We start from the raw sequence: 14,487 nt of genomic DNA on the forward strand, positions 1-14,487 counted from the left end.
CGCCGACTGGAGGGTGGGGGCTGGGTGGGAACAAACGACTGAAGAAAAAAAAACAAAAAAAAAACAACAACCAAAAAACAAAACTGCGCGTGAAAATGTTTCACTTCGTCATGGCTACGTTTTTCCGCGTCTACTTGAAATGTGAGGAAATTCAACAAGATATGTTGTGACTATAGCTGTATAGTGTAGATATTTCTTAAAGGTGGATTGTTTTTAGGGCTGCAAATAACGATTTAGTAATCAGCAGTCAAACAATAGGTGCTATTCACGCTTGCGTCACAAACCAGGAAGACGTCTGGAAAGATGCGATTACAACTTCCCAGGCCCCGTTTTCTTCATCTACATTTCACTGTAGCTTTCCATTAAGTTCGGCTAATCAACAATTACAACTATACTTCAGTTTTCATAATTTCCCCACTGAGGCACAACTCCGGGCGCACTGAGTACATGCGAATAGAAGAGATGAAGGCGCCAAATTCAAGATGATTCCAAACAGCACATACGTATACATACGTCTTCATTTTCCCGCTGATCACATTTACTTCAATGGGTTTTATCACAGTCTGTTTTAATAGATCCATGTTAGGCGAGCCCATTGTCGGCAACTACACCGGAAGTTCCCTTTCCCAACGTCTTGCTGGTTTGGGACATAAGTTTGAATAGACCTTTTTCACGGCCGGAAGTGCTGCAGTGTAGGGTAAATGTAATCTATGTCAATGCTTTTCTTTGGCATATCTGTGGAAATGTCTCACGTATTTTCCACCAGCTTCATAAATCTGCCTACCCATCACCAAATCTTTATCCAACAAGGTCCACAAAGGACATTCTCTGTCCATGAAGAATTTATCCACAACTATGAAGGTAAGAAAGACGAAAACTTAATCACAAACAATGACTAGCATTAGTGAACTACTACTTAACAAAACTAATGTTATGGTCATGAATAAAACCTAAGTAATAAGTCATTTGTTAATAAGTAACTTGTTAACTCAGACCGATTCTACAATTAAAATTAAAAATCGATTTCATGATGTAGATATTAGCATTGTAGGGAGATTTGTGCAGTTCGAATGCTACAGATGTTCACAAATTACATTTCTAGCATATAAACTGCACAAATCTCTCTGTCTATGCTAATATCTATATCATGAAATCGATTTTTAATTTTAATTGTAGAATCAGTCTGAGTTAACAAATTCTTCATGGACAGAACCTTATTGGATGAAGATTTGGTGTTGGGTAGGTAGATTTATGAAGCTGCTGGAAAATACGTGACATATTTCCACAGATATTTTACCATAGAAAAGCATTGACGTACGTGACGTTTACCCTACATTGCGGCACTTCCGGCTGTTGTGAAAAAAATCTATAGAGCAAATAATGTCTACATTGAGACTTTAACAATACATTGACCAAATGAAGCTTGAAATATCGTTTCTAAAGGCTTCTAGATAGATATTTACCAATTGAAAGTGAATTATTGGTGAAAATCAGACACTGTGACATTTCAGTTTATTAATGCCAGTGTCTTTATTATAAAAAGATCAATTATTGCAGCCCTAATTCTTTTACCAGCATTTACCAGTAGATGAAGCATTGAGCAAGTTGTGCTCAGAAATAACATTTTAGACAAACATAATACTAAAAAAGACATTTCATCCATAGTTCATTATTTTTTATCAATTGTTTTAGTTTATGTCATATGATTATAAATACATTGCAAATACAGAACAGAAATTCATGGGATAACAGGTTCCAATAGGCTACTTATGAATACACAATCCAAAAAAAAAAAGAGTTTACTTTATTTGTGAGGTCTGAATGTACATAAAACAGCATTTTCCCACACATAAAAGAAAATAAGTTTTTTTCCACATGAGAATAAAATCTGAAATGTTACTGCTGAAAGGTATGAATGTTGTCCATTTTGAGTAATAATGTTGTCAACCATTCATGTCTTTTGCTGCAGTATCACAAGTGTTCAGTAGGGGAAATACTTTATTGTCCTCTGCATGATTGCCTGAGGCACTGAGGATGAAGCAGAAGGTGACCTGCTGTTTTTAACATTAATTTAGAAGATCATATGATGGGATTTTAACCAACTAAGAAATGCAGCATGTGCAGTTCAAAGTACACAAGTAAGGGACTGTTGGATTGTGTGAAATGAATGTTTGTTTTTCCCGTATTCATGTAGACCACCATGCAAGACACTAGCTAAGGAGCTAGCTATGGACATTTGAGATATTACAGGCTTTTTACACCATGTCTTAATTGTTATGTGTCTTAATTGTTGTTTGTACGGTGTCTTTGAGTGTGGAAAGGTTTAAATAAAATTAATAACAATCATTTTTATACAGTCTATGGGCAGAGGACCTTCCAGATGAAATACTTTGAGGGAATGAATACTAACACACCACAGCAGAGTAAGAATGGGGCCTTTCCTGTTATGTTCACCTTGTTCCGCCTGGACACTTCTGTGATGCTGCAGGGCACAAAGGAGGGACACTTTTGGCTCTTCCACAGGATCTGCTGACCCTACCTGACCAGTTAAAATGAGACCTTTGACTGAGACACAAAGGTGACAGAGAAGCACACTGTAAATGTTGCAGCAAAACTGCAACAGTTTGTGGCAGCAAACTTGAATTTCCCTCGGGATATAAAATCTCTCTCTCTCTCATAGTGTATTAATTTGTAGAACTGCAAACAGAATCTCCCCCTAAAACCTGTTGCAAGTAGGATTAGTGATGAACAGTGAACAGCGATAAACCCTCTGCAGCCCAGGAAGAAGCAGAAAGAAACTGAGTTTGTCTGAAAGGGCACCGTCCAACAGGCATACTTACGTTACATTTTGCGTGAACAGGCATGTAGTCAGCATCTCATCCAAGACCTCAGAGGATGACTCATGATGGACTAAGATAAGTTTATTGTTGTGTGGAGTGAGTGTGGAGCATAAACTGTATAACGAAGTGTACTAAGCGAGTGTGACGTCACCCACAGCGTTCAGCTCCGCTCAAATGAAGCTCTCGATGCTACAGGAGTTACAGGAGCGAATTTGGAGCCAGGCTCCATATTTGGAAATCCAACCGCAAGTATCATAGCAACCACAAGAGCCAATCATGATTGAGGTCATTAAATATGCCCGCCCTTCTCACCGGGAAGGGGGCTTAGCAACAAAACACACTAGCTGTCAATTAAACCTGTGGCTAACACTAGCGGGAGCAACCCTGGAGAATGAAGGCATCTGATTGGTCCGTTATTTATGTTCATATTTTATTTTAAGGACAAAATATCAAAATTAAAAATTCAGGATTATGTAGAGTGGGTTAATATGAACATTTTACAACCAAAATATGGAGGTTCACCACAGCAGGTACAGAGAGAGGGGCAACAAGATCCCAATGTAAGTCAATGGGAGCCAGGGTCAGAAGGAGCCAGAAAAGCCTCCTGACGCACTTCTTATTTGGAACGCAGCAAATAGTGCATTAACTGTGTTCATTCATATATACAATCTACGGTGTAGAGAAATATATAGCTGAACGTCAAACATCAACATTACAAGGACAAAGGAGTAAGTATGGCATGCAGTACCTGAAACTTTGACAGCAAGGAGTCCATCTAGGATATATTCACCAATACCTAGGTTTACCATATTTCGTCTGCAATTTGGTTTATTTTAAAGAAACAGCAAGAAGGCGTAGCAGGGGCAGCTCGGATGTCTCTTATGTTAATCGATGCTTTCAAAAGTATGATTTTGCCTATGTGACGTTTTGCTATAGCTTGCATGTTCACTATACTAAATTTACAGTTACAAAACAGTTTCTTGAGTTTGAAATTTTAAATCTGACAAAAATCTCTCTTTCAGCTCAAGGTAATTGTGGAACCTCCATTAAATATCATGAAGTCCTAAGTATAGCTCCTCCATTGGTACAGTTGGTCAGTGAAGCTGTCTTAGGTCCAGGAGCTGTAGAAGGCTTAGGCAATGCAACATGAAAATGAAGACTAGACAGAATCTAGCAGCAGGAATAGAGTACTGAATATTTTTCAGGTTGATCAAAGAACACTATGACTCTGACAAAAACAGGTAAACTCATGTTTACAACAGTGCAAACATTTTTGGTAATCGTGTCGTGGTTATATGACTTGAGGTATCATAATGACTATGTAACACAGCCTGAGGGTAGGTGGATTTTAGTGATACCTGGTGAAAAAGGATGGTTAGCTAGTCAAAAAGTATTAACTGAAATAAGTATTAAATAAAATATTAACTGCCCTTACATTTTAAAGGGACACACAAGAAGAAAACCAAACAGGAATGTACACAAACAACAAGAAAACTTTTAAATTCAGGGTTCCATGAGATGCATTAAGGTTCAGTCTTTTTATCCCTGCTTCACTGATGTGGCACATGCTCCAGTCTTGGACGAAAGGTTGTCCTGATGTAAGCCCATATCAAAATGAAACCATCAGTTCACATATTTACAAATAACTTAAATTGTACATTCCACTGCATCTCCACCTGTTCATTCTCGGTAAATGTCAGTTTTTCAGAGTTTAATCATGGACTTTATGAGTGCGTCGGCAGAACGTCCAGTGATGTTCCACTGTGTTCTCGTTGGCTCGTTCACTCATGTGGTGGACTCGAGTGTTGCGTATTGTAAATCCCTGAAACCGGACCAAAACAAAAAAGGTTATACTGGTAGTTGAGTTTCAGATGACATAACAACATAACAATAACATTTAATAAAGATGTCATAGCTTAATTTATAATTGTTAAAATGTAGATTCGTGTAATATTACTTCTGGGTACTATTTTCACCTAGAAATGATCAGGTTTAACATTTGGGACTCTTAACACTTTCTCAATGCTGGGCCAAGGATAACAGATCTCTTTGCCCTGCCTCTTCCCCTGAACTGCTATTGAATCTTTTCTGGAGGACCCTTTTCACAGGCTGAAAATTAGGCAGTTGTAAACTTGTAAAACTAGACAAATCCATAATTTACCAAATGTGTCCCATTTCTTGCCATTTCCTTTTTGAATTGAACTTACTAACGTATCACTATACCAAACTAACAAAAGATAAACCCACTGCTCTTTAATATAAGCACTTCAATGACAATCTTGCACTTGAATTTTTGTAAGAACTAGAGGTGTAATGATATTGTCGATATTACTATATTGTCGTAGTAAAATTGCCACGATATTGTGGTCTCATCACAGTATTAAACTCTGTGTCTTTAGGCAAAAATAAGAATTTTCAGTAAAATACATGAACCATAATCCTTTGTGGCCATGTCATCAGCCTGTGCGCCCATTGTAGGCGCAACAGCGGCTTTTAATTCTAAGGTCTAGAAGCATTTTGGGTTTGTCGTGACACGAAACAAGAAAGGGGTAAAGGTGACGGACAAACAACAGACAGTGTGCAAAGACTGCCAATGCACCATGCGATACACCTCAGGAAATACTAGCAATATGAGAAGTCACTTGGTAAGCTGACACACCGAAAAGAATGTTCAGAAAATCAAGTCGGGACAATAAACTATACGTGACAGCGCTCAAGAAATAACAAAATACATCGCAGAATATATTGAGAGTGATTTGCATCCATTTTCCATGGTGGACGGCATTGGGTTTAAAAGGTTAGTGGCTACCTGGAGCCGAAATATAAAATGCCATCACATGTAAGTTTGTTTTTTGTATTGCCTACGAGGAGGACTCAATTATACATTGAGTAATAATGTGTTTAATGCGGCTTTGTGCACATTTGTTTACATTTGCAACTTATTTGCATAAGCATCTAAACAGCTAAGTCAGACTTACTCTGCAAGGCTCCTGACTGCAGTAGCCATATTGACAATCCATCAAGCAGTGTGGCTTCGTAGTTTATCAAAGTCGTACGAAAACATTTTGACAGATTGAGCGCTGTGCACCACATAAAGTCAGTTCAAGGTCAGTAAGCACAAACACAATTAATACATAAGGCGCACTGTCGATTTTTGAGAAAATTTTAGGATTTTAAGTGCACCTTATAGTCCAGAAAATACGGTACTGTTCCTGCTGTCTACAGCCAGACAAAGACTAATGTACTACAGAGCCTTAAGCAGTCAGAGAGCGTCTCACTTACCACTGATGGGTGGACTTCAAGAACGACGCAGAGTTTTTTTTAACAGTTATTTAGTTGTTACTTGAATTTTGCACTTCAACTTCAAAGGCTTTTCAAGCTGATCTGATCTGAGGTTTATACCATGACGATATCGTATTGTGAGACTTGGATATCATTACACCCCTAGTAAGAACCATGAAGAATTGATGCGTACAGCTTTGGAGATGAACTCGAGCAGGTGGACTCTCAGGCTGACTTCCTGTTGGTGGTCACAAGGTCCGAAGGTGAAGGAGACCTGGTAGTCCCTGGTGTCCATCATGTGTTTGTTCCACTTTGTGAAGCTGTTGGAGATGGCCCCCAGAACACTCTGCACCTGCACAGGTAGAGTCACCTCCAGAAGTCAGGAGTATGTATTGCTGGGTTTCGGAGGACAACACAACATTCTATAGTAGGGTGACCAAACGTCCGTTTTTCCCCGGACATGTCCGTATTTTGCGTCATGTCCGGGGCATCCGGGTTTTTTTTATATAAAGTGATGCAAATGTCCGGGTTTTCAGTACCGTTCATTGGGGGCATTAAACTGAGCCTCTCACAAACAGTCGGTCAGTCTGCAGCATACCGAAGTACAAATGCGCATTTAACAATGACTTGTACAAGAAATTCTCCGTTTTCCGTCCCGGTCGGGACAAGTGGGAGACCATGTGCACAGGTTGTGAGGTGAGAGTACAGTGTTCCCTCGTTTATCACGAATGTTACGTTCTAAAAATAACCCGCGATAGGTGAAATCCGCGAATTAGTCAACTTTATATTTTACAATTATTCTATCTGTTTAAGGCTGTAAAACCCCTCAGCACACACTTTATACACTTTTCTCACACAGGACAGGTGCAACCCTTTCTACTTCCCTTTTAAAATTTATTGCTGCTGTCGTCCTTTTGTTATTTTCCTCCTTCTTTATGTAACAAACTGAAGATTAATTTATTCCATAATGGAGCCCAACAGCGCAGAGTCCCGCACAGATCCATTTTTGGAGACCCCCAGTACAACACTGCACCCGCGCAGTATAGGACTACATCTGCCCTTTAACCAGAGATTATATCAAACTTTTGCACTGCCTACGCCACAGACTGAACCAAGACTAAACCAGGACTAACCCAAGACTGATTCCAGGACTGAAGAGGAGGTCTAATCCACAACTGAACTAGGATTAAAACAGGACTAAACCAGGACTAAACCAGAACTGAAACAGGACTCACCGTAAGGACGGGCTTGGAGGTGACCACAGGAGAAAAGACCGGCTCAGCTCCGTACCTCACGGAGGTAAACGCGGCAATTGCCCAATCGCGCTTTGCGGACAAACTGCTCAGCGTTTTTTCTTAAATCCAAGATTAGTCCTGGTTTAGACCTGGTTTAGTCCTGACCCACCCGTGTGTAATTACTACCCGCCTGTAATACACAATACGCGTTCATACGCTGTAAAAAATAGCAAAATTGCACAAAAAACAAAACAAAAAAAACCCCCAAAGGTGTCCGGGTTTTTATAAACGGAAATATGGTCACCCTATTCTATAGGCCAGTTCATGCTTTGGAGCTGATGCCATCAACATTGGGAGTGTGATGCTAAATAGAGGCACTGTTCTGTCTGAGGAATTAAGATTAATTATTTTCAACACAATCTGACCAGAAGGAATTGACTTGGTTGGAATTTCAACAGGTGAGATGATTTATGCTTTAAAATGAGTTGCTCTCAAATAACATTACAGTCACAAGTTAACATTAGCCAACTGTTTTTCAGTTAGTATTCTCACCTTTTCGTTGATAAACAAATAAACGGGACCATCAGTGCTTGTTTTGATCACAGGCTTCTAAAAATGTGTTATTTAAAAATGTTGTATTTTTTTATCTTAAAACTTACTGGTCTGTATTTGCTAACATGAAACTTATTTGATCACCATGGAAACTGCTAAACATTTCACCATAGACATACACACAGTCCTAGCATGAGGTCACTGCAAAGTATCAATACTATATCAGTAATATATAATTTTAGGGTCTAGTCACAAACAGAAATGATCAGGTTCAACGTCTGTTAGTAAATTCACCTTTTAGATATTATCAATAGTATAGTATATTAGAATCTGAAAACCACCAATAGCAAGGGCTTAGCTTTCGATTTGAATACAACTATACAAGTCCTTTACAAGAGAAGTTGAGTAATGTAGCTTTAATACATAATTGTCAAAGTGTATCCAAATTATGTTCAGACCTTGGTGGTGACCGTTAGCTGGGTGATGATGACTGCCACGGGGTTAGAGTATTTGGACAGCTTCCTGGTACTGGACAGCTCCACCACTTCCTCGTACGAGTCGGTGGGATACAGCGGTGTGGGCTTGGGGTCTCCCAGACACTGCAGCAGGGGCTCGATCTGGTAGAAGTCGGCCTCTTTTCTCAGCAGCTCTGTCTCTTTGAAGTCGCAGGGAAGAGTGAGCTCCGACGTGCGCAGGAAGTTTAAGACGTATCTGACAAAAGCAGAAATGTGAGGATTCAAAGTTAGACAAGTTCGCTGGAGTTACACAAGAGTACGAGAGCTGTGGTTCTCTAACTGTAAACTCTTTCTGGTTTTCTTCTGCAGTTCTAATAAAGTTTGGACCTCATTTAGCCAAAGTTTAAACCTTGGGTTAAATTTTAATTTTAATTTTTTTGCTTCTGGCACATCCTTAAATTGGATAGTGTAGTTGTTGGAATGGAAGCGACAAAGCCTCTGAATATGAAAGAAAATGGTAATTTTCTTTGTGTGTAGTTTTGTTGTACGATTTGCTTTGGGGAAATGCTTTTAAAAAAGGGGCAGTTCAGGTGGACTGGGGCTTTTGATTAAATTTTCTGCTTCAAATATCGCCTCATTGTCTTATAGACTGGAGACAATCATACTACATTTTCATGATTTTCATTTAATAGACACTCAGAATATTGTAGAAATATAAAAATTTTGGTTATATAATTTTAGTTTATTTGATTTCAAGGTACCTTAGTGTTTCCCGCACTCTATAGTTAGGGTGGCCACCTTGAAAACAATTGACTCCCGCCTTAACTATGTCCCTCCGAACCACATGAATCCTCACAAAACTATGGTCGTCGCGCCTCGGTCCTCACTTTTGACTTTCGCCGGCATGGTATTTAAACTGGGCTGGATTTGATGACCTTGTCCAGCTTCTTCTCTTTCTGTGATGCTGCTACTCCAGCAGACCACACCTGGAGAACGAGCCTCTCCAGAGTCTGAGAGCCATTGGCCTGAAGCTGCTGAGGTCTTTGGCGTGCTGTGTCTTTTTGCACTGGTACCATGCAGGAGGTCTTCCAATCTTTGGCACCACCCTTATGTTGAAGATGTGTTTCATAACTGGAGCAGCTGATACCATCTGGTCCGGCTGCTTTTCTATTCTTTATCCTCTGAATGTTCACCCAGTCCCCTCATTCAACTGTTTAATATAAGGCAATATTTGAAGAAGAAAGTCTAATTAAATCCTCCAGTAGTGCCTGGAAGAAACCCCCCAGACAAGGAAGAAACACAGAAAGGCCAGAGAGTCCATCCCGCAACCTGCTGTGAGGTGAGAGTTCTAACCACTCAACCACTCTGCCGATGATTTGAAAATATTGGCTTCCCCTCCAATACTAACCCCAACCGACAACCTAGTCCTCTTAATGTCCTGACCTGAACAGTGTCCCGTCGCGGTCAATAAAGTAGTTTCCCTGTGCGTCCTTCACGGTGGGCAGGTCTCCTCTGAACATGGCTCCCAACATGGAGTCCGGATAGCGCCGCAGTGTGGACAAAGAAGTGCGGTACAAGCAGCCGCCAACATTCAGAGACACACACTCCCCCCTCTGGAGAAACAGGGTACTGTGGTGAGTATCCAGAGAATTTGGACTGCAACTAACATTATTTTAGCATTCAACCTGTTAGTTAATCCTATTGTACACTGAATTGTTAAAATATATTCATATTCACATTAAAGGTACACTGTGTAACTTTTCCAGTGCCGGGTTCATTACCTGCTTGTCTTCATGGCCTAGAAGAAGACCAAAGAGGAAATTATGGATGTAGTGTAAAAGGATGTTAGCTGTGAGATAAGATGAGCTAAGGATATGGTGGAGAATTATTTTATAAGCACATGAGTAAATCAGTCTCACCTGATCTATAAAAAAAATATGTATCCTGAAGGGGGCGGGACTAATGAGATGTTTTGTGTTTCTGAAGATGTTTCTGATGTATGTTTCCAAAATTCTGGTTTGTTCTGTTTTCACAATTACATTCAGAGGTAGTTTAACTGATGTTCCTTTGTTCTGATTCTGGATAGAAACCCTAATAAAAACTGCTGTATTTTAGAAACAGCAAAATAAAAACATTCGCACCATGTAGCCCAGACTCCCGTTCTCCATCGCTGAATGTCGAATCCCCAACGACCTGAAACGAGACCAGGACCAGAGAGGCGTGAGAGGCGGTTACCGTGGAGACCGCGGGGGAGGCGGTCGCCATGGAGACAGGAGGATGATGGCGGACAGTTGCCATGGCGTCACAGTTACCATGGCGTCACAGGCTTTGAGACCGACCAACGAGGAGCCAGTGCATATGAATTAATCTAGTGGCGGGAAATTGCAGTTTGTTACAGAGCTTAAAACAATGCCCTCCTCTGATATTATAATTGATGATTAATTTCATGGTAATTTTGTTGACTGTAAACTGCATGATTCTAATGGTAAATGGTAATTTTTCGAACAGCAATTGTGATTGGCGATTTATGTTTTAAAATCAAGATTTAGGTAGGTCACAGAAGGGTCATTCCACGCCAACCCTCTGAATGCCCCCACTCAACCATCTCAAATTTGACTGAAAAAAATTCTAGGAGGTTCACACACTTTCCAATAGGAAAAGTACCCAATTTTAACTCCTTATAGTATTGTCATTAAAAAATATTTTGTCAACTACCCCTTGACCTCTTTTGAGCAGTTTTCTGAAGAGCCACTTTCAGATTGCTGTATCTAAAAAACTATTCAAAATTTAAAAAGTTGAAATTTGGCAAATTTACTTTTAGAATATGGACTTTTACACATGTGCTTTTGGTTTATCACAGATTTTGGGGGGGCTTGAATTTCCTCAAAAATTCTACTCTTCAAATATGAGGGCATCTTTGAAGGTCTGTGCAAAGTGTGATTTCAAAGACAGAGGTTTGACATTGAACATACACCTTCCCGCACATGCTGTGTACTTTGTATTTTAAAACTGAGCCTCTGTGATGAACGCTCTAGAAGATATAGTGTTAAAAATGGAAAAAATACATTTGGTACCATCTTTACCATGTTATACCAAAAAAATTACAGCACACGCCAACATTAAATGGGACTGTTTTAGAAAGACTAGATGTCTGTTTTTAACATATCCAAAATTTGTGATGGTGTTCTGAATAATTTTTGAAAAATCAATTATAAATATATTGCAAATATATTTTACTATATATTTTTTTAAAAGTTACATAAAGCCATATAAATATCTTCTATTTCCATTTTGAGTTATTAGTTTGTTCAAAAAGGGTGCATAAAGAATGGGGCAATGCAAAAAAACGTGTAGTGAATATCGGTATCAAGCATTGATATCAACTGATAACATACTTGAATTGATATATCACACATCTCTAAATATTTGTCCTGCTGTTGTAGTTAATAACCAACATTTGCAGATATTTGATATTGATATTTACAGTCTGTAACAAAGCCAATAGATTTTGAAAAACAAAACAAGACAAAAAAAACAAAAAACAAAAAAACAACAACAACAAGTGGATTAATAGTACATTTGCTATCATTTGTTTTATGATGATTGCATTGAAACAGTCACCTCTAACTTTAGCTTTATCTCTTCTATAACTGTACATTGTCTGTTGAGACTTGATGCACTGAGCAAAAGAAAAATTCAATTTTGTCAACTAGACAAAGTTTTTTTGAGTTAAGATATTTTGCAGAGGGGTTAAAAAAAATGTGGATTTACTATCAAAATCATAGAGATAATGGGGCATAAAAACATATTGGTGGATAACAATATTAGCACTGATACATTTTTCAACTCTAGAAGTAAAAAGATGAGATAAACACAAGCCCCTCATCACAACTGAGGCCAAGCTCCAGACACTCAGACAAATCTTTCAGCTTCCACAAGGTTTAACTACACCCAGTGTAGGCCGTAATAATATCAACATTAAAATAAAACACACAATTTACAACTGCTTTAATCCTGGACAAGATTCAGAAATGTACCTGCATCAAACAGCATCTCACACCCTCTAACTTGAAGATCCACCAAGTAGGTTGGCCAACTTGTCTCCATGTAGATGCCTGAAATTTTCCATAATATGATATTAAACCTAACTACGGGATGGCAGTAGCTCATTTAGTAAGAGTGTTTGTGCACTGATCCGAAGGTCGGCAGTTCGAATCCCGCTCTCGCGACATAAAAAAAAAAAAAAACTCATTGGTTGAGCGGTCAGATCCACTGACCCACAGGTTGGTGGTGAGATTCTACATCCCACAGAAGAATGTTATCGATTTGTCCTTGGGCAAGACACCTAACCCACCTTGCCCCAAGTGTCTGTGTACACTGGTGTGCCAATGAGTGAGCGGTGCCTTGAAGGTGGAAAAGCACTATATAAAAATGTGACCATTTACCATTATGTATTTATTTAAACCCTGGTGTTTTTATTGCTCAAAAACATCTTGAAAAACATGCACCATTACTATGTACGGATTCCCCTCTCCGCAGATCTGATCTGTAACTTGAACCAATTGATTCCTTGGAGATGTATAAGTGTAATTCCATACTGTGGAATATTTTAGGCAGTAGGCAATGCAAAAAACATCTCCATGGAAACAAGGTGGTTACCTGCATCAGAAAAGTTGCTGTGCATCTTAAAATATTTTGTCCCTACTGTTATGGAAATCTTTATTCTAGTCTTTACTCTTTTACTGGGTTTAGGTTGTTGATTAATGGCTGTGAGTTTTGCAACTATCTAACTAATAACTTGCTCTAATGCTGCTATCATATGCAGACACTCTGGCCTTGCGCCCCCACAAAAGTCTCAAGTTGTTATTCCACTGATTGTTGTGTCTTGATTTGAGTTGACCTATCCTTGGAAGAGTATTATGCCTTGTATTTGCATCATTCATGTGCCCTATGCCCCCCATGGGGTATACAAACTTTGTATGCATTGTTATGATTGTAGCTTAGGGACAGGTAGTTCTGTGATTGTGCGCACAATTGCTTTAATAAATCAGACTTTTTTTTTATTATAGTGATAGTATAGTTAATTTTGATTATGGTATAAAAATTCAACAACACTACCATCCTACCTACCTAACATCCTTCTATCTCACCATATATTCTCTATCCACTTATGTATAATATATTAATTAATGTTTATATTCACTGTCCCTCCTCTGTACCATATATTCACTGTTCACTCACCATCTCAATCTAGACACATCTGATTTAATTTAACACCGCATTCACAAACTGCACAGTTGAGACATATGATAAAGAATGCCACACACTGACTGATAAAAATACAACAATCCTTACACTAAACATGTTTTATGTGAAGAATAAGAGTATGAAAGCTGTACAAAAATATATCTACATAGAAAATTCATTATTACACTAGAATAATAACGTGACTAATTCAAAACTAACCGAGAATCCTTTCTGACACAAATCCGAATAAAACAGGACTACATTCAAATGCAGATTTTTTTTGTTGATGCATCAAACAGCTGTGACGTTAGCTCTAACCAAGCTAACATCTGCAGCTAACCAATTACCTATGGGAAAACCCCGCAGATTAACAGTGAAATAGGAGTAAATCTTACCTAAAACCGTGCCATTTGAGCTGCTATTCCGACAGCGACAAAAACAAATACCCAAACAGTAGGAAAATTACGGTTCAAGTTCATTTGCATCAATGTTTACATCTACAACAACTAGCTAAGCATGTAAAGAAACCACACCTCCGGTTTCACCAAAATAAAAGCACCATGACTGTAAAAGAAAACCACGTTTTGTATAGGCGGTTTTAAAATAGAGCAAATAAATAATAATGATTTGTTGCGCTTTATGAGCCTTTTCATATTTTAGCTTGTGTTGAAACTTAAACATTAAATAAATTTAAACATAAATAATTATAATAATAATGCTTTTTTTTTTAAAGATTTTATACGAATAACAAAACAACAAAATAAACCACATTAAAAACGCTTGATGTTTTGTTTTGCGATATTAGGTTATTTTATGTACTCAAACTCGACCTTCAGGTGGCGACAACACTCCAGTCCAGTGCCTGTGCACGTGTGT

The 14,487-nt window shown here is 38.7% G+C and overlaps 1 protein-coding gene across 2 annotated transcripts; it reads right to left on the reverse strand.

Annotated features, from left to right (window-relative positions):
* Positions 1-1,526: 1,526 nt before the first annotated feature.
* kctd6a (potassium channel tetramerization domain containing 6a) lies at positions 1,527-14,164 on the reverse strand. Of its 2 annotated transcripts, XM_055159088.1 has the most exons (7): positions 14,007-14,160; positions 12,402-12,479; positions 10,506-10,557; positions 9,808-9,977; positions 8,368-8,620; positions 6,316-6,474; positions 1,527-4,662 (listed from the first exon to the last, which is right to left on the reverse strand). In XM_055159088.1, exons 3-7 carry the CDS (start codon positions 10,530-10,532, stop codon positions 4,552-4,554), a joined length of 720 nt encoding a protein of 239 aa, XP_055015063.1. In that variant the 5' UTR covers positions 10,533-10,557; positions 12,402-12,479; positions 14,007-14,160; the 3' UTR covers positions 1,527-4,551. The 2 variants fall into 2 exon arrangements, with proteins under 2 accessions (XP_055015063.1, XP_020787316.1); XM_020931657.2 differs by lacking the exon at positions 12,402-12,479 and having other exon boundaries at positions 14,007-14,164.
* Between the last annotated feature and the right edge of the window lie 323 nt (positions 14,165-14,487).

This window comes from Boleophthalmus pectinirostris, unplaced genomic scaffold (genome assembly GCF_026225935.1).
Source record: "Boleophthalmus pectinirostris isolate CB_2022bp ecotype Guang Dong unplaced genomic scaffold, ASM2622593v1 HiC_scaffold_23, whole genome shotgun sequence".
Lineage (NCBI taxonomy): Eukaryota > Metazoa > Chordata > Actinopteri > Gobiiformes > Gobiidae > Boleophthalmus > Boleophthalmus pectinirostris.

Coding starts and splice junctions, on each gene's coding strand:
- kctd6a (XM_020931657.2), bottom strand. CDS start 10,532: ATGGAGAACGGGAGTCTGGGCTACATG. Junction 9,978..10,505: donor ACGGGAGTCTGGGCTACATG/GTGCGAATGTTT, acceptor CTGTTTCTCCAG/AGGGGGGAGTGTGTGTCTCT. Junction 8,621..9,807: donor CGCGACGGGACACTGTTCAG/GTCAGGACATTA, acceptor TGCTTTTGTCAG/ATACGTCTTAAACTTCCTGC.